At 35.9% G+C, this 18,733-nt stretch overlaps 1 protein-coding gene across 1 annotated transcript in view; it reads left to right on the top strand.

The window, feature by feature from the left end:
• The window catches only part of LOC121368666 (centromere-associated protein E-like), a 94,464-nt gene extending 85,940 nt beyond the window's left edge, over nt 1–8,524 (top strand). The window contains exons 63-66 of the mRNA XM_041493405.1: nt 817–914; nt 3,092–3,299; nt 5,396–5,448; nt 6,478–8,524. Coding sequence (XP_041349339.1) covers nt 817–914; nt 3,092–3,299; nt 5,396–5,448; nt 6,478–6,635 — 517 coding nt within the window. The 3' untranslated portion in view covers nt 6,636–8,524. The remainder of the gene's footprint in view (nt 1–816; nt 915–3,091; nt 3,300–5,395; nt 5,449–6,477) is intronic.
• Nucleotides 8,525–18,733: the final 10,209 nt, after the last annotated feature.

Raw genomic sequence — 18,733 nt, 5'->3', positions numbered from 1 at the left:
CTGAGTAGTGTGAGAAGACATTGTGTTTTTAATGGTATTTAGATTCAGAAAACCAGTAAACATTTCTTGTGCATAGCTTTATTAATGAACCTGTTTTTATCTGTATAAGGTAGCTATTAAAAAAACATGGCCGACTTCATAGCCATTGTTTCCGGCCAACAGCTCCTTCTAGATGATTAAAATGACATTAATAATTACATTTCTTGCTTAGACTAGCATTTTGTGAATATATCTTGGCTTCTCATTGTTTCTAGTTTTATAGAGTTCAAATTGGAATTTAACTTTCAATAATTTTATCTGTATATATATATATAATAAAAATATAATATATATTAGAAATTTTTAAATTTTGTTTGAGCTACTACAAATATTAGGATGACCAGAATCACATTGGATATACAAACATTTACATGTATATTCTAAGCAAGGAAATGTAATTAATGTGTAATTTTAATTATTCACTGATGAATATTTGTCAGCTGCACTAGTCCAACTTGGAAAACTTTAGGAACATCCATTTATGCAAATGGAAGGAAAAGGGCTTGAACTGGATTCAGGACCTCATTGGACTAACTGTACTTTTTCAGCAATGGACAGATGTGCATTGAACTGGTTAAAAAAGCTTGATTAGTTGGAATCGTAAAAATTGCTTCAAGGAAAAAGGAAGCGTTTTATTTAACGATGCACACACTCAGCACAATTTAGTTATTGGTATGGTTAAATGGCATCGGTAAATTGCTACAAAGTCGGGAATTTCTCTTCACATGGTTCTTTAGTGCATTTAAAGTTATCTAAACGAGACTCTTTTTATAACAGCATTTCAGGGAAAGATACGACAGTGGCCTACAAAGATACAGTGATAACTCGTCTGAAAGCTCAGCTCAGACGCATAGAACACACCTGTGACAGAACCTGTACGTATTATTGACAGTTATTGTTATCAGTCACCCAGCTTTCACAATGGTTAGTCTTTAATTTTATTAGTATATTTTTTAATGTTTTATTGCCCCCTGAAACATTAGCCAAGTCAAGCTTTGTAGGGAGTGGGGGGTGGGGGTCTTGAATCCATGCTTATATGAACATGGTGACACAAATACACATGCAAATATCTATGTAAGTACACTAATTTATGTATGTACGTGTATATGTTACAGTCAATCTGTGAAACCAGTCATTACGCGTAATGCCTAAACAAATCTGTCATTTCGCGAAGTGCCTATGACCACCAGGCAATACGCAAAATGACTGAAAATAACAGGCATTTCACGAAATGACTGAAAATCATGGCCAGCCATTACGCAAAATGACTAAAGTGATTCAAGTCTTATTATTGACACTTGTATACAGGCTTTTGGTCTTAAATATTGATAAAATCACATTTTAAGAACAAATAAGGATAAGTATATTGATTATACGATTTAAAATACTACTTAATATTAATTATTTATTATTATACAATAACTTAATATTCAACTTTTGCTATAGTTTCAGATTAAAGAATCTTATAGAAAATATGCTAAGTAACACTTGAATATTACCAACAAAAGTTTCTGGTAATTAAACAAACAAATCAGAATCTGCTATATTATTGATGTCTTGTTATCTAGGGTGTGGGATTTAGCTCAGTTGGTTGAGTGCTCGTTTGAGGTGCTTGTGTCGCAGGATCGAACCACCTCAGTGGATCCGTTCAACTGATTGGGTTTTTTTGTCGTTCCAACCAAAGGACTTGGTATGTGCTTTCCTGTCTGTGGGAAAGTGCATATAAAAGATCCCTTGCTGTATTAAGAAAATGTTGTGGGTTCCTCTACTGACCACGAGTCAGAATTACCAAATGTTTGACATCCAATAGCTGATGATTAATAATCAATGTGCTCTAGAGGTGTCGTTAAACAAAGCCAACTTTTTTTTGTTATCTAGGAGCTTCTTTTGATCCCTGATTAGTTGTAATGGTTCGCTGGTTTATTCTCAAACCTAGCCTTGCTTTGTGTTTATATAAGCAAATGGATTAAGACATGGCTACATTCATTAGTACAAATCTGTGATACAGCACCATATGACTTTCATCTCTATAAAACTAAACATGTTTCTGGGATTTATTATTCTCGGAATAATCATAGATTGTGATGAGAACAATATGTAGGTCTACGCAATTTGTGTGATAGCAGAGATTCTAAACTGGAAGTTTACACACAATAAATTTGATTTGTGCCCCCAGCGTTTACTTACTGATGCTGATGTAAACTGTACAAAGTTGGTGACCTTTCTATACCAATATGTTACTGTCATGATTTGACACTGACTACTTGGTTAACATTCAACTTCATCTTCAAGTACAACTTCTGAAATTATTTGATTTGAGTTTAAATAAAGCATTACATTAAGACTTGTGTGGTATGGTATTATAGATAGCACTTTTTAGTCATTTCATGAAATGCCTGGAATTTTCTGTCATTTCGCGTATCGCCTGGTGGTCATAGGCACTTCGCGAAATGACTGATTTGTTTAGGCATTACGCGTAATGACTGGTTTCACAGATTGACTAACACATCTGGAAATTAATTAGGCACCATCTAGTTTAACTGGAATCACACTTATGTGTGCTATTCATAAGTAATTTACATATGTTTTTTTTATTGAAAACATTTTATTGCATGAACAACAAACATATTGGGCACAAGTTTGCCAACTTACTAGACCCTCTCCTACATGTATATACATACAATATAATGGCAACAATTTATGTATGCCATCTCAGTAAATATCTAGTAGGTACAGAATATGTCAAAAAAAACCCCAAAAAACCCCCACCTCATTATCTAGTTTAAACACTGTTTGCACGGACAACTACTTGTTCAGGTGATGCTTAATTAATTTCCAGGTGTATATTTATGAATAACTAAATTATTTATATATGATACAGTATGTTTGAAAAACAAAACACAAAATCTACAAAAAAAAACCCTCCAAACAACTGAAACAACCAGACAAAAGAAAAAGACCTGCATATGGGTTACCATACACTATGATTATTTCAATTCCTGAAAGTATATGTATCTTAAAAACTGACGGGATAGTTTCTGTTTCTTTCCAGTTTGTCAGACTGATGAAGGACAAAAAGTTGAGAGTTCGCAGTCGCTTTCTGACACTGATGGACCGAAATCGTTCATGAGCCGCAGCGGCACGGTGGACTATTTTTCTGTGTGCATGCTGGAAAGCGAGAAGAAAAGACTGGAGAAGCAGATGGCGCGGTTAGAAGACGAGAACAAATCTCTGAGACATCAACTGCGCAGTGTTACAAGGTTAGTCACAACATGCAGTTTGTTTCCACACTGTAACCCAACCTTTCAACAGTGTAGTAGGGTGTATACTACCAAATCAAATCCCATAGACGACAATAGTAACATATGTGACTAAAACTCCTACCTGCAGCGTATCAATCAACATAAACGCCACGGATATAAATACTACCACCCCTCACACTTAAAGTAAATCAGAAAAAATTGGGGGTCAAGCTGTTTGTTTCTGAGATAACTGGTAGCGTCTATGACTACCCTAGTTCCGCGCAAAATTAGAGTACTTTTTTTTTACAGGTACCCCATACATGTTTCAAGCACAAGGCTACTTGACACATTGGTACTAGATGAAATAAAATTGCATATTTGTTTTACCCAGATGAAACTATTATTTTTTTACAACCAACACACTCACATTTATAACCAATCACAGGACTTGTGGTGTTCACTTCTCTGTCAAACGTTGGGTGCACCTCAAACTTTGACCCAGCCGGAAGTTATTTGGTTTAGTGCTACCAGTAGAGTCTGTTACATCGTCAGAGTCAGATGCAAGTACCCTTCATAAAAGTGGACAGTTTTAGCCAATGATTGGTTTTTGGGATGTTCGGGGCAGTCCACATGGAAAAAGGTGCAAATGAATGTAGTTAGTGATGAGTAGAACATTTTTCATTCATCTGGGGAACAAGTAGCTTTATTGTTTTAGTAGGTTTTTTTTTATTATTAGTTTGAGTGTGTGGGTTTTTTTTTTTTGGGGGGGGGGGGTTTGTGGGGTTTTTATATTGCACTGCCCCTTTCTGTTCCCTCCTTTGAATTCCATTTTATTTCTTCTCAATTTGGCAACTCCTATCTTTTCAATTTCTTTCACTGTTCACCTCCACATTTTGGTCCTTGAAGCTCCAAGTGCAAAAGATGCTTGTCTCTTGTGGTGTTAGCCTAAAACAAGTTGGTAGTCCCCATGAAATGTCACTAGTTCCATCCATCATTGGATGGAACAATGTAACTGACACATGTGCAGTATTTTGACAGTTCTTAAAAAAACAACAAACAAAAAAACACCTTAGTTTGCATACCAGTAATAGACCCATGGAGGAGCCAATTTCACCAAACATGGTCAGTTTACGTATGTGCAACTAGCAATTATAATAGTCATGTATTTCACACAGAAAATGACATCGTTAGAAAAAATGGAGCATTTTAAGGACAAAAGAAAATGAAACGTGTAATTTAAACTACATTAGTTGTACTGTTAATAGTAATAACAATTGTGGTTAAGTCATAGATTTATGTTTACATGCAAAACTAGGCTTACAATGCTTTCTGACATTTGACCCTGGCTTGAGGTAATTTAAACTGCAAACTTCATCCCTAGGTAATTATACCTCACCTGAAGGGGCCAAGAATTATAATAGTTTTTACCTCTAGATCAAGGTGTATTTTTTGCAGTGGAGTGGTGTGTTAAATTGGGGTTAATGCCAAATGTCAGGTGAGTATTCATGAAAGGATAAAACAGTTTGTTTTAACTTCAGTGGAGTAGATTTTTCTTTTGTTTATGTGGATTATTTTTTCAGAATATTTTTGTAAAGCATTAATTTTAAATATTAAATGTATAATGTGCTTTCTGGAATTTAAAATAAATTTTCTGCATACCATACATATTTCAGATGTATGTTTTTCTATAGGAATACTATTAAATAATAAATTTTTTAAATATGAAATAAAAAATAAATAAGCTTGTTGTTATCAAAACAATTAATTAAATTTGTAATAATAACAGTAATAATAATGTCAATGCTAACAGTGTAAATACTAATTAAATATCATATGTTATTTGTGTATTAAATGTATATCATTGTCAGAGTTAATTGTATAATTAGTGCACGAAGAACAACCAAACCAGAAGGGAAGTTACTCTGTATTTTGATGTAGTTGTACTTGACTTTGAAATGACTGTTGAGTTGTGTTCAACAAACTGTGAATCGAAACATCACATTTCATGTACTTATGTGCCAGTGTTCTGGTCCACAGTACTCAGGATGGAATGTAATGTGACATTATACATTTCCACAATATGCAGTAAGAAGGTGCATTGTTTTATTTTGCAGAATGAACAAGGAGAACATATCCTTGCCACCTCCATCTCCAGAAAAACATCAAGGTAATTTCCCTTGGGTTTGTTTTTTGCACAAAGGTGACAATAAAAATGCATAGATTTGTCTTTCTCTCTCTCCTCAATCCCTCTCCCCTCCCCCTTTCATTCTTTTTAAATTGTTTTTTTCTCCGGCAAAATCTATTAATAGTGTCAAAGTGTCATTATTCATCTTGGTTATTGCATCATAGAAACGGCAATCAGGAACTCTTTTTTACGTGCCCATATCCACAAGGGTTCAGGCACGCCCACCCTGGACTTGGTCTCTGACTTCGCCAGTGGCCAATTCTAGAAATTGTGTCTTCTATAATCCATGTCCGTCCCAGGTCAGCTCATCCAGCCATGCCAGAGATCAAACCTGGGACGGACATGCCTGAAACCTCTCTGGTATATGGGCACGTAAATAGAGTTCCGAGTCGGAGTCTATAATCCATTCATCTCATCAAAATTATGAGAGCATTACCATGGATTTTCCTGTCATCATTTCTTCATAAGTGTTCTTTCTCCATTTTTGTTTTGTTCTAACGAGGTGTTAACCCACCTACAGCCACTAAAGTTGTGGATTTTTACTTCATGCAGGCCTCTAACAATTGCCACAGCAATACATGTAGTTACATTTGTATCATGTTCGTGCAAGTCTGGTGTTGTGTAAACTGGGGTGTTTTGTTTTTTTGCTCACACATTAAATTTCAGACATTCTATATGGATGGGTGTAAGGGGTAATGCAAAATTAAATGGTCTACCTGTAGAGGCTGTAGCAAACCGAAGGGCTTTTTGTTTGATTTTGTTTTCAGGAAGGCTCCAAATCCCCACATTGTTGGGTATTTTCCTTTGATTCCACTGTTAGTTGGCAAAATTTAGTTTTCTCAGTGTTTAGACATTTATGTTCCCATTTCAAATCTCATTTACGTATTTTGATTTTTGAGTTCATTGTTTTCTTTGTTTGTTTTTGTGTTGTTGGGGTTTTTTGGTGGAGGGGGGGGGAGGTTGCTTTTATGTTACACTGTATTTAGATGTATTCATTGGTTTCTTTTACAGCATGTGCTGACGACTCTGTGGTTTTTAGTCTCGACAACATTTGGAAGAAAAGATCCCCCATCTCGAGAACAGAACCTCACTTCAAAATCCCCGAAGTGTCAAAAAACCCCACCGATGAGTCTGAATCCACCGACGTGAACACTTGTAAAACTCAGTAATCTCCGCATGTTTCTGTGAGCATCACAGCAGAGTCAGAAACCAACATCATGTATTCAATTCTGGAGAGAAATAAACCTACATATTTATTTAAACATCTTGCAAGGACAAAGGTTTAGATTTAACCTTAACATATTTGCAGACAAAAATGTAGGGTGGTGGGAGAAATGAGGAAGTTGGTGGATTGTCATTTTGAAGTTACGGATGTACAATGTATTATAACAATATTATCCTGTGCTGTAGTCTCATGAACTAGTAGGAATTCCAGTAAACAGGTACCAGTTCAGCTGACTGGACATTTTCCCCATTTGTCTGCACCCCTGTGTAATAGTGTCAGAGCCTCGTGGGATATATTGACATCTGAGCAGCCTTGTAATATACTATGACTGTTAAGAAGCCTGGTGATATATATATGGACAACTAAGGAGTCCAGCAATATGGGTTGCAGTTAGGATCCTGGTGATGCATATCAACTAAAGAACTTAGTGATATTCATTGACTGATTGTTGATTTACGTCAAGGAGCCTATTGATATTTAGTAACCAGGGAGTCTTGTGATACATATATGTTGACAACTGTTAAGGAGCCTAGTGATAGTTATTAACTAAGGAGCCTAGTGATAGTTATTAACTAAGGAGCCTAGTGATGTTTATTAACTAAGGAGCCTAGTGGTATTTATTAACTAAGGAGCCTAGTGGTATTTATTGACTAAGGAACCTAGAGATATATGTTGACAGTTGAGGAGTAGTGATATGTCAGTTAAGGATCCTAAATTGAACAGAGGATAATAAATGAGTTACCAGTTATCATCAAATTTATGTCCCAAGTGAAAATTATTTCACTTGGGACATAAATTTGATAATAACTTGTAACTCATTTGTTATTCTATTTTATTACCCCAGCTATTTGGGAGTTTGAAAAACCTTTATTTTCAATATAGCCTACATTGGCTACATGTCCATGTACATAGAATCGATATAAACTACTTTACTCTTCTGGGTATTGCTTTAACTTTGTATTTTATTCACGGTTCACAGATAATTTTTTCAAGTCCAAACAACATTGTTAACATCTACAATAAATTAATCTCCTACCTGTTAGATTCTCTCTCTCTCTCTCTCTCTCTCTCTCTCTCTCTCTCTCTCTCTCTCTCTCTCTCTCTCTCTCCCCCCCCCCCCCCCCCCCCCCCCCTTTTATCCAGGCGAACATCGTGACAAAAACATTACATTGACATAGATTCCACATTCAAGGTTGTAACATAGATTCCACATTCAAGGTTGTAACATCCGATGACAAAAAACATGTAATATTTTGCTGTCTACCATTTTACTTTTTTTTAAATACTCTTCAAGAGTGGTGGAAGACTCCGAAGTATGTGACGTAATTAATATGACGTCACCACAATTGCTTTATACTATAATGCATGTCATATCTTTGTTAGATTATGTCACATCCTTCCACCCTCTTGGACAGAATTCGATAAAATATTTTTTTTTTTTTAAAATGGCACCCTACATGCTTTTTGTCCTAGATTTCAGCAAAGCCAATATTAGTGACATGTGGAATCTTGTGTCATTGCAATGAATTTTTTCATAATTTCTGTACAGACAAATCTCAAGGTAGCAGAGTAATTGATCGTGGTTGTTAACAATGTGGTTCAGACTTTAGGTATATATGTTGACAGTAACTATTAATGACCTAGTAATGTGTGTACAGAGGTGAGGAATCTACTGATATATGTCACAGTTATTGATATGTATTAACTGAGGAGCCTAGTGATATGTATGTTGACATTAGTGTTTGCCTCTGTTACAGTTTTCAGTGTCTTGTCAGGCCTATTTTGACAATCTATTTACGAAATTATCGTATCATGAAAAAATATATCAACATATTTGTGTCTCTGTTATTGTTTGTGGCGGGACGTAGCCCAGTGGTATAGTGTTCGCTCGATGTGCAGTCGGTGTGGGATCGATCCCCGTCGATGGGCCCATTGGGCTGTTTCTCGCTCCAGCCCGTGCACCACGACTGGTATATCAAAGGCTGTGGTATGTGCTATCCTGTCTATGGGATGGTGCATATAAAAGATCCCTTGCTGCTAATCAGAAAGAGTAGCCCATGAAGTGGCGACAGCGGGTTTCCTCTCTCAATATCTGTGGTCCTTAACCATATGTTTGATGCCATATAACCGTAAATAAAATATGTTGGGTGCATCGTTAAATAAAACATGTATTTCTTTCTGTTATTGTTTAGTATATACCTAGTGAGCATAATGAAGTGTATGACTGTACGAATGGAAATGAGCCGACAACAACATTATCTAGAGAAAATAACTGCTAGTAATGAACACACTAATAAAATTTTCACACAAATGTGATGTACTAAACAACATTCAAGTTGGCCAAAAATATGGTTAGCAGTTTGGCAACTTTTTGTTTGATAAAAGGGATAGCCAGTTTGTAATTCATATCTGGTAATTAATAACTCAATGTGATCTAGTGGTGTCGTTAAAGAAACCAGACTTCGTATCTGGCAAACTGGTGCGAAAGATGGTTCAATGGATAATAGCTTCGAGAATCTATTTCCAAAAGGTAGCAGTGTAAGATAGTTGTAAATATATGTATATATGTAGATGTATCAAGGCAATCGTCCAGTGTCTTGAATAGAGGTTTCACCTGTTACTACAATGACTCATGAATGTTCAGTTCCTGTTATGTGATTTTTTGTTTGTTTTTGTTTTTGTTTTTATTTTTAAAAAAAAACATTACACAGTGTCAACATTTGAGGCATGCTAAAGAGGGCATCTGAAGAAAAACGAGATACAGTATGATAGAAGATGTGATGGCATCAGTCAAATTGGTAATGAGTACTCTGCCTCCTCAACATGCTACTGTTAGACACACACTAAAGAGTGAGATTTGGCACAGTGTCAGACTGATGTGCAGTAGGTCATAGGATCTATTCCCTTAGTAGACTGGATGCTTTATTATTCCTCTATATTTTTTTTTTTTTCATCTTCTTCTTCTGTCTAAAAAGTGTCACATTGAAGGAGTATCTAAAACTTCTTCTTTTTTGCTGCTAACTGAAAATATAGGCTGTGTGATAGCAGCTGGGTTTGTTACTTAAAATGTTGATGAAATTGTTTTATGCCTTGTTACAGACAAATGAGTTGTATCTATTTGTTTTGTGTCCCCCTCGATTATGGTTTTATCCATTATTGCCTTGCCTTTTTGTTCTGTTTTTTTTTTGTACTTCTGTCATTAATGCCTGCATTTTCCACTCACATCCTGGTCCTCTTCACACACACACACACACACACACACACACACACACACATCCCTAGTCATCCTTTAAAGCATATCTACTAATACTATATATTCTTCACCTCATTGCTGCTGATTAAACAGACATCTTATTAAACATATACATTTCTTTTTATTAACATTCCACGTAAGCTTTTATTTATTCTCTACTGGTCCAACTATAGTTCTCTGTCTGTCAGTAATATAGTTTTCCAACTCTCTTTTTCATAATTCTTCAAATTTTGTGTATAGCTTTATCATATATAAGTTTGAGTTATTCCCCTTGAACTTAGGAGAAAAGAAAATTTGTTGGGCCCGGTAGGGGATAAGTATTACTTTAGCAGTACTCTCAGAATGCTTGTTTTTTTTGTACTTCACTTCTCACTTTCGAAATTGTATAGAAATATCATCGTTGGACTGTTTTATGCAACAAAACATTTTTGAAACCTTTACTCCTTTTATAAATAATAAATTATAAAAGTAATAAAACGATGGTACAAAACTTAATAAGTGTTTGTATTATTCTTGTATTATATATATTTTTAATTATCTGATAATATGGAGGCTTTGTTTTGGGTGGTTGTTGTTGTTTTTTGGGGCGTGATTTGAGTTCATACAGATTTCAAATTACTTTAACCAGCCATCTTGAATTTACTATTTTTATTCAAAGATACATTGCCCTCAGAAAATAATTTGAGCAATTTTTCTGTAAAATTCTAGCAGTTCCTTGAAATATTGTTCAATACACATCTTTGCATTTAGACATCTCTTTGTTTGAAAAACTATAGAAAGAATGTTTGCACCTCTACTAGGTTGCATTTTAAAGTGGCAGTCCTCCTGCTATTGGAACCGTATGTCATGGTCTAAACTAGCTCTGCATTTATTTATTTTCATTTAATTTTAACTTTCGTGCTTACATCCATTTAAGGTGCAAGCACGCTGTCCTGGGCACATACCTCAGCTATCTGGGATGTTTGTCCAGGACAGTGGGTTAGTTGTTAGTGGTTAGTGAGAGAGAAGAAGGTGTAGTGGCCTTACACCTACCCACTGAGCCCATTGAGAACTCACTCTGGGTTGGAGCCGGTACCAGGCTGCGAACCCTGTACCTACCAGCCTGTAGTCTGATGGCCTAACCACTACGCCACCGAAGCCGGTCTAGCTCTGCAGACAAAGAACCTGACAGTGAGTCATAGCTACATACCCTTATGAGGGGTAAGACATAGCCCAGTGGTATAGTGCTCACCTGGTGCACGGTCAGTCTAGGATCGAATCCCATCAGCAGGCTCATTGGGTTATTTTCTTATTCCAACCAGTGCACCACGACTGGCATATCAAAGGTCATGGTATGTGCTATCCTGTCTGTGGGATGGTGCATATAAAAGATTCCTTGCTACTAATGCAAAAATGTAGCTGGCAGTCTGTTAAAACTACCATAAGTTTGACATCCAGCTCAAGGTGTGTCGTTAACTCATCTCGACTCTTTTTTTCTTCTCTTTTTTAAGGCTCAAAACTCGCCAAAGCTGGGTCTGCTGAATGTGGCAAAGACCCGATATGTCTTGTATCTTTTGACGTCTGCATCTGTAACTTTATCTTTAGCTATTTCCCCTGCAAATACTGTAACCTCACTGTGGTGCAGGGGTGAAACATTCTCTATGAGAATGGCTAATAGGCCTACAGTACAACTCCCCTTTTGGGGCACCTTGTTGGCAGTGAGGTGCATCTTGTAATGCTGGATGATGGGATCCTGGTGGTTGAGTTGGGGGCATATCTATGGGTATGTTTTCTGGCAACACTACTTTGGCCTGGAGTTCAGCAAGACGGGTGGTCAGGGAGGTCCGACCTGATCAATCGGCTGGTCACGCCAATCTCTATAGCAAACACCCTTTGTTTTATTTATATGGTCAAGAACAAACATTGTTTGATGTACCTTTTGTATTTGTTGCTCTTGGGGCAGTGGCTAGGGTCATTTGGGTGATTTATGGTTTCTTTATTGCCCAGGTATATCAACCATGTATCCCTTGCTTGGCTGCCTGCTGGTTATCCGCAGCACCCCTCGTTGAACTCTGTGGTTGGTGGTGGACATATTTGATGAAATTATAGATTCATGTATGGATCCAAATAAAGATATCACTTTTGATGGGACCATGAAACAGGTCCACACCAAAGTTGCGGATTCTTCGTCAATGCCATGATCAATGCTACAATTAAGAAGTCTGAATCCTGGTCAAGGTTCTTGGCAATCTAATTAAAATTAGCTTCACTATTACATGTGGATCTAAAGACAGCCAGTTGGAGCTCATGTCCACCAATCAAAACCTTACTTGCAGAATCCTGCCAGTGATTTAAAACTAACAACACTGCGTAGTCCCCAATGTTCAGGTAACATTTCGTCTGTAAATAACAATTTAAATATTGACCAATCACACTTCGCCTTTTATAACGTTATTTGGGAGCATACAAATTCTAAAAATATCGGGCGAGTCTATTTTAGTGGCCGCAGTACAGCGAACCATACGGGGTGGGTTATCAGTCTTCAATTTTACATTAAAAATTATTTATTTATTTATAAAATTAAAAAAAAACTAAATCAGTCTTCAGTTTTACATTACAAATTATTTATTTTATAAAATAAAACATGTTTTAAGGCATTCGTAATTCACACGAAACATGTCGTATACCCTCAGGATAATTCGGAATGTTTTCAAATTATTTTTAAATCACTGGCAGGATTCTGCAAGTAAGGTTTTGATTGGTGGACATGAGTTCCAACTGGCTGTCTTTAGATCCACATGTAATAGTGGAGCTAATTTTAATTAGATTGGGTTCTTGGTTGTTACTTCTTCAATTGATGGAGCCTTGGGCAAACTTTCACCATTTACTATTCAGAAAGGTCTAGTTGGTTTGGCTGGTGAGCCAAAAAATGTAAAAACAATTGAGGAATGTTTCGTTGTTAGTGAAATGTTCCAAAGAGTGTCATTCAAAGTGTTTCCTGAAGTCAACATTCCTCTGCAATATACCTATTACAGTGACAGCTCACAGTAATTTAAATTCATCTAAAGGTGTCATCAGATGTTGAGATTTGGCAGGAGTTGGTGAAGAAGAAATTCTTGAAAATTTGTCAGCTCAAGACGTGACGTTTGTTAAAAGAATTAAGGTCCGTCATTGTTTCAGTGAGTTGATTTCGACGAATAACTTAATTTTAACTTTCAATACACCAAAACTCCCAAGCTCGAGTAAGGCTGGGTATCTCAGTGTACCTGTTGAGCCTTGCATCCAAAACCCTTTACGTTCTTTTAAATGTTAGAAATTTAGGCATGGTCGGAATACATGCCAAAAAAAATCCTTTGCATATTCTCGAGAGTGTGCAAAGTTGAAGTTTGAAAAGAAGATTCAGCAGGTCAAGGTCGACACTTACAATTTCAGGAAGCTAGGAAAGTGGTGGAAACATCATCTCCAGCTACTGCAGATAAATCGTGTGCTGCAGTAGTCAAGGTTTCCATGATTAGTGTTGCTGTCAATACTGATCGTACTTGGCCATCTGGTGACAATAAGTACAAAAAGTTGTCTGATGTTGAAAAAACTGAAATACAAGTGGCTAAAGCTATCAAGAAAATGAAGGAAGCAGTTATACAACAACAGTCAGGAAAAGGCAAACAGACAAAACATTCTAAATCTGGACGATTAAAGAAGAGAGTTGAATTCCATCTCAGTCAGCAATCAATATGATCCTTTGGTTGATATGATCGATGAGATGGGTGATTTATCACAAGATTATTTGCGCTCACAAAAAGTAGCATCAAAATCTAAGGGAAAGTCTAAATTAGCCCCATACTTCCTCCTACTGACATTTAGTGGAACTGCCATGGGCTTAGGCCCAATTTTGATGAATTAAGTCTTTCAAAAACTTGCAGTGTGTCATCAGGAAACTGTCTTGAAGGACACTGACCATATTACCATGAGAGGATTTAACCTCTATCATAAGTTTTAAGAAACTAAAAATGGAGCATCAGGGGATGTTTTTCATTTTTGTTAATGAAAACATTCCTAGGAGTACAGTGACATTAACTACTAATTTACAAGCTGCGGCTGTAAAAGTCACTGCTCATAAAACTATTACTCTATGTTCAGTTTATTTACATCCTCATAATCATTTTAATTTTAAACCACAGGATCTTCAAGATTTTATAAACAAGCTCCCTACTACCTTTATTATGGGAGATTTTAATGGTCACCACACTTTGTGGGGATGTGAGGCGGCAAACAATTGGAAGACTTAATTCTCAAAAATGACTTGCTTTTATTTAATGATAAAAGTCATACATATTTTCATTCTGCATATGGTTCTTTCACTTCTATAGACTTGTCCCTTTGTAGTCCTTCACTTTTTCTTGATTTCTCCTGGAAAGTTGGTTCAGACCCTTGTGGTAGTGACCACTTACCCATTATTTTGGAGAATGATGGACCTCCATCGCCTGAACGAGTTCAAAGGCGGAAGTTGGCGAAGGCAAACTGGGGTCAGTTTCAGAATCTGTGCAACATTCGTCTGTAACAATTTGCCATTACTGATGATCCCATGTCTTTGTTCATTTCCATCTTGAAGGATATTGCAGATGAAACTCTTCCTAAGACTTCGACAGTACCAAAGCGTTTCAATAAACCATGGTTCAATGATACGTGCAAGGATGCATTCAAACGCAAACCTAAAGCGGATAACCTGGATGCATTTCGTACTGCTGGGGCTAAGGCTCACAGAGAGATCAGACAGAGTAAGAAAACATATTGGAGAACTTTTGTCTCCAAGTTGAATTCACAAACATCAGTGAAATCTGTCTGTAATAGGATCCGTAAAATCAAAGGTAACGAATCCAGTAATACAATTCATCATTTGTCTGTCAATGATACGGATGTTACGTCTCATCGTGACATTGGCAACGCATTGGCAGACAACTTTTCTCATACTTCATCTTCTGCTTTCAGTACAGATGCTTTTACATCTGTTAGAACTAAAGATGAAAAGCAGTCCATTAATTTTTCATCCGAAAATGCTGAAGTATACAACAGGCATTTCTCTGAAGGAATTGCAGGATGCTCTTCGTAGAGCCCATGGTACTTCAGTAGGACCAGATGAAATTCATTATTAGTTATTGAAGCATTTACAGGAATCATCTTTGATGGTTCTTTTGAATATTTTAATAACACCTGGATTTCTGGTGACTTTCCTTCTCATTGGCGAAAAACTATTATTATTCCTATTCCCAAGCCTGGTAAGGATCCAACTAATCCTATTAGTTATCGCCCTATCACTTTGATAAATTGTATTTGTAAAACCATGGAACGAATTATCAATAGTAGACTTGTCTGGTATCTTGAAACCACAAATTGCTTACTAATGTGCAATGTGGGTTCAGATCCAGACGTAGCATGATTGATAATCTTGTTAGATTTGAAACGTTTTGTAAGGAAGCTTTTATCCATAATCAACACATTTGGAGAAAGCTTACGATACCACGTGGAAGTATGGGATTTTAAAGTCCGGGTGAGGCCGACTTTGTCCGATATTCGCCCACGAGAGATGGGTGTACCTCAAGGTAGTATCCTGTCTGTAACTTTATTTTCTATGAAAATTAACAGCATCACCTGGTGTGGAATGCTCGTTACATGTCGATGATTTGCAGATCGTCCAATATGAGTATCATTGAATGTAAGTTGCATCTTTGTTTGAATAAACTTCATCAATAGGCAACTGATGATGGCTTTAGATTCTCAAAGGAAAACACGGTTTGTATGCATATCTGCCAGAAAAGAGGTCTCCACTTAGATCCACAGTTGTTTTTGAACAAAAATCCGAATCCAGTTGTGGAGGTTATATTTGACAGGTAGCTATCTTTTGTGCCCCATCTTAAATATGTTTTAAAAAAGGCTTAAAAGCTCTTAATATTTTAAAGGTTATTGGTTATACGGAATGGGGAGCTGACCTCAAGGTTATGCTCCGTCTGTATAGATCTCTTGTGAGGTCAAAACTTTTATTATGGATGCATTGTGTATGGGTCGGCACGCAAGTCTTTCTTGCAGATGCTAGATCCTATACACAACCAGGGACTCAGGCTTCGTCTTAGTGCATTTAGAACATCTGTTGAGAGCTTTTACGTTGATGCACACTAACCTAGTTTGAGTGCTAAACGTGCACATTTTTCTCTGCAGTATGTTACTAAGATTAAATCATTACCGAAACATCTTACACATGATGCGGTGTTTGATTACAAATATATTCGTACATTTGGTTTTCGCATTCAGCGTTTTTTTGTCGCTTTCCAACATTGATTTAACTTTGGAAACTTTGGAAACTCCTTCATATTTTGTTTTCCCACCTTGGTGTATTACACCACTTAAAGTTGTGTTTGTTCTTGCGCATCCGAAGAAATATCGTACAGATGCTGTTGTACAGAAGCACAGGAACTAGAAGGAGAAATAACATATTCAGAAGCATTAACGTTCCTTAAAACTATGAAAAACGATAAAAGCCCAGTTTTTAAAAATGTTTTGGAAGGATCTCGGGCATTTTATTGTTAGATCCATTAATTACAGCTACAATATAAACGAATTGTCCAACACACAAAAATTTGGGATTATTACATGCATACCAAAACCTAATAAACCTAAACACTTTTTAAAAAACTGGCGACCAATTACACTATTAAATTGTATATACAAAATTGCCTCTGGCTGCATTGCTAACAGAATTTAAAAAGTGCTAGATAAAATAATTTCAAAAGATCAAACTGGGTTCATTAAAGGTCGATTTTTAGCTTAAAATATAAGACTAATATATGATATAATGCAATATACAGAAGTTAATAAAATTCCAGGCTTATTGTTCCTGGTAGATTTTGAAAAGGCTTTTGACTCTATCTCTTGGTCATTCGTTGAACAAGCACTTAAAATCCCCCGGTCATAAACCGTTCTACCGGTGTTATTACGTAACTACTGGCCACATGGCCTCCACACCTGGTCTAAGTGTGTATTAGAGGGTACGGTCGCGCGGAGGTATTACGTAACAAAGTGCTCACCTGGTCTAAGTGCATATTGGGACTGCACACGGCCCTCTAAAACAATTAATATCGCCACAGGCGAAAAAAAATTAAGAGCATGTCCCGTCACAAACTGTAAACGAGCAAGAATATTTAATATCGCAGTACGCTGATGACACCTCCTTCATTTTAGATGGAACTCACAAATCCCTGGATAGCACTCTAAAAATATTAGACCTGTATGCTAACGTATCTGGATTAAACATAAACTACTCGAAATCAAAAACCATCTAGATAGGCAGTAAAAAATATTCAAAAGATGTTTTTCATCATCCAAAATGGAAGTTAGAATGGGGTGCAGAAACCTTTTCCTTACTAGGAGTATATTTTTCAGTTAATATTGAAGAAATGATTCAAACTAACTTTGAACCGAAGTTAATGGAGATGAAAAGACTGTTAAAACAATGGTCCACTAGAAAATTAATTCCACTGGGTCGCGTCGTTATCAAGACCTTAATAATTTCAAAAATAACACATTTATTAATTGCATTACCAAATGTACCAGATCAAGTAACAAAACAAATAACTAAAATGTTTTTTAATTTTATTTGGCAAAACAAACCAGAAAAAGTCAAAAGAGAAGTACTAATGCAAGACTACGTAAATGGAGGCATCAAAATGCTAAACATTAGAAATTTTACAACTGCGTTAAAAGCTACTTGGTTAAGAAGACTTCTAATATCAAACTCGAAATGGACACATCTTTTCCAAGCTGTAACAGGTTTAACGACAGCAAATATGATTAAATATAGAGATTATTATATTCAGCTAAAAATAACAACAATTAAAAATAATTTTTGGAAAGATGTGTTACAAAGCTGGCTTACCATTCAACAGAAAGAAACGCCTGATAATAATGAAGATGTAATGAGCCTAAACATTTGGTACAATAGCAAAATTTAAATAAAAAAACGGCAAACCTTTTATTTATATGAAGTATTTGCAAAAAGGCATAATATTTATTCAAGATCTAATAGACGAAAATGGGACATTAATGAATTACAATACTTTCATAACAAAATATCAAGTACAATCCAATTTTTTAGAATATGCTTCTTTAATCAGAGCCATTAAATTATATATTTGTAAAACAACAAAATCAAACAAACAAAGTTTTAACACTGTTTGCAACCCGATTCTTCCGTTTAAAATAAAACTATTTTTAAAAGATACAAACCTAAGTAAGCAAATATACTACGCAATATTAAATCGCACTACAATAGTTCCTACGTCCCAAAAAAGATATTCAGTATTGGGGTTTGACTTCACTTCACAAGTATGGGGAAAGTATTATGCTCTACCATTCAAAACTATTAAAGACCCATCTTTATTATGGTTTCAGTATAAAATTTTACACAGGATAATAGCTACAAATATATTTCTAAATAAAATAAAATATGTTGATTCTAATATTTGCGATTTTTGCCATCTTATGCCAGAAACACTGGAACACTTATTTTATGAGTGCTCTAAAGTTACTGTCCTATGGAAAGCAGTAGAAGAATGGGCATTAAAAAAAGGTGAACAATTTCAGTTGGATAAAAACATGGTTTTATTTGGTATCATAACAAAAAAGCAGTTTTATTAATTGATTCATTATTAATATTAAGTATTATATATAGAGAACGAAATTACAAAAGATCAGATTAAATAAAAACGCAATGCTAAGATTCATTATTGATAAAATACAGATTGAAAAATATATATTTTATA

The sequence above is a fragment of the Gigantopelta aegis genome, chromosome 3 (assembly GCF_016097555.1).
Source record: "Gigantopelta aegis isolate Gae_Host chromosome 3, Gae_host_genome, whole genome shotgun sequence".
In the NCBI taxonomy this organism is placed as follows: Eukaryota; Metazoa; Mollusca; class Gastropoda; order Neomphalida; family Peltospiridae; genus Gigantopelta; species Gigantopelta aegis.
This window is presented reverse-complemented; position numbering and strand designations above follow the sequence as displayed.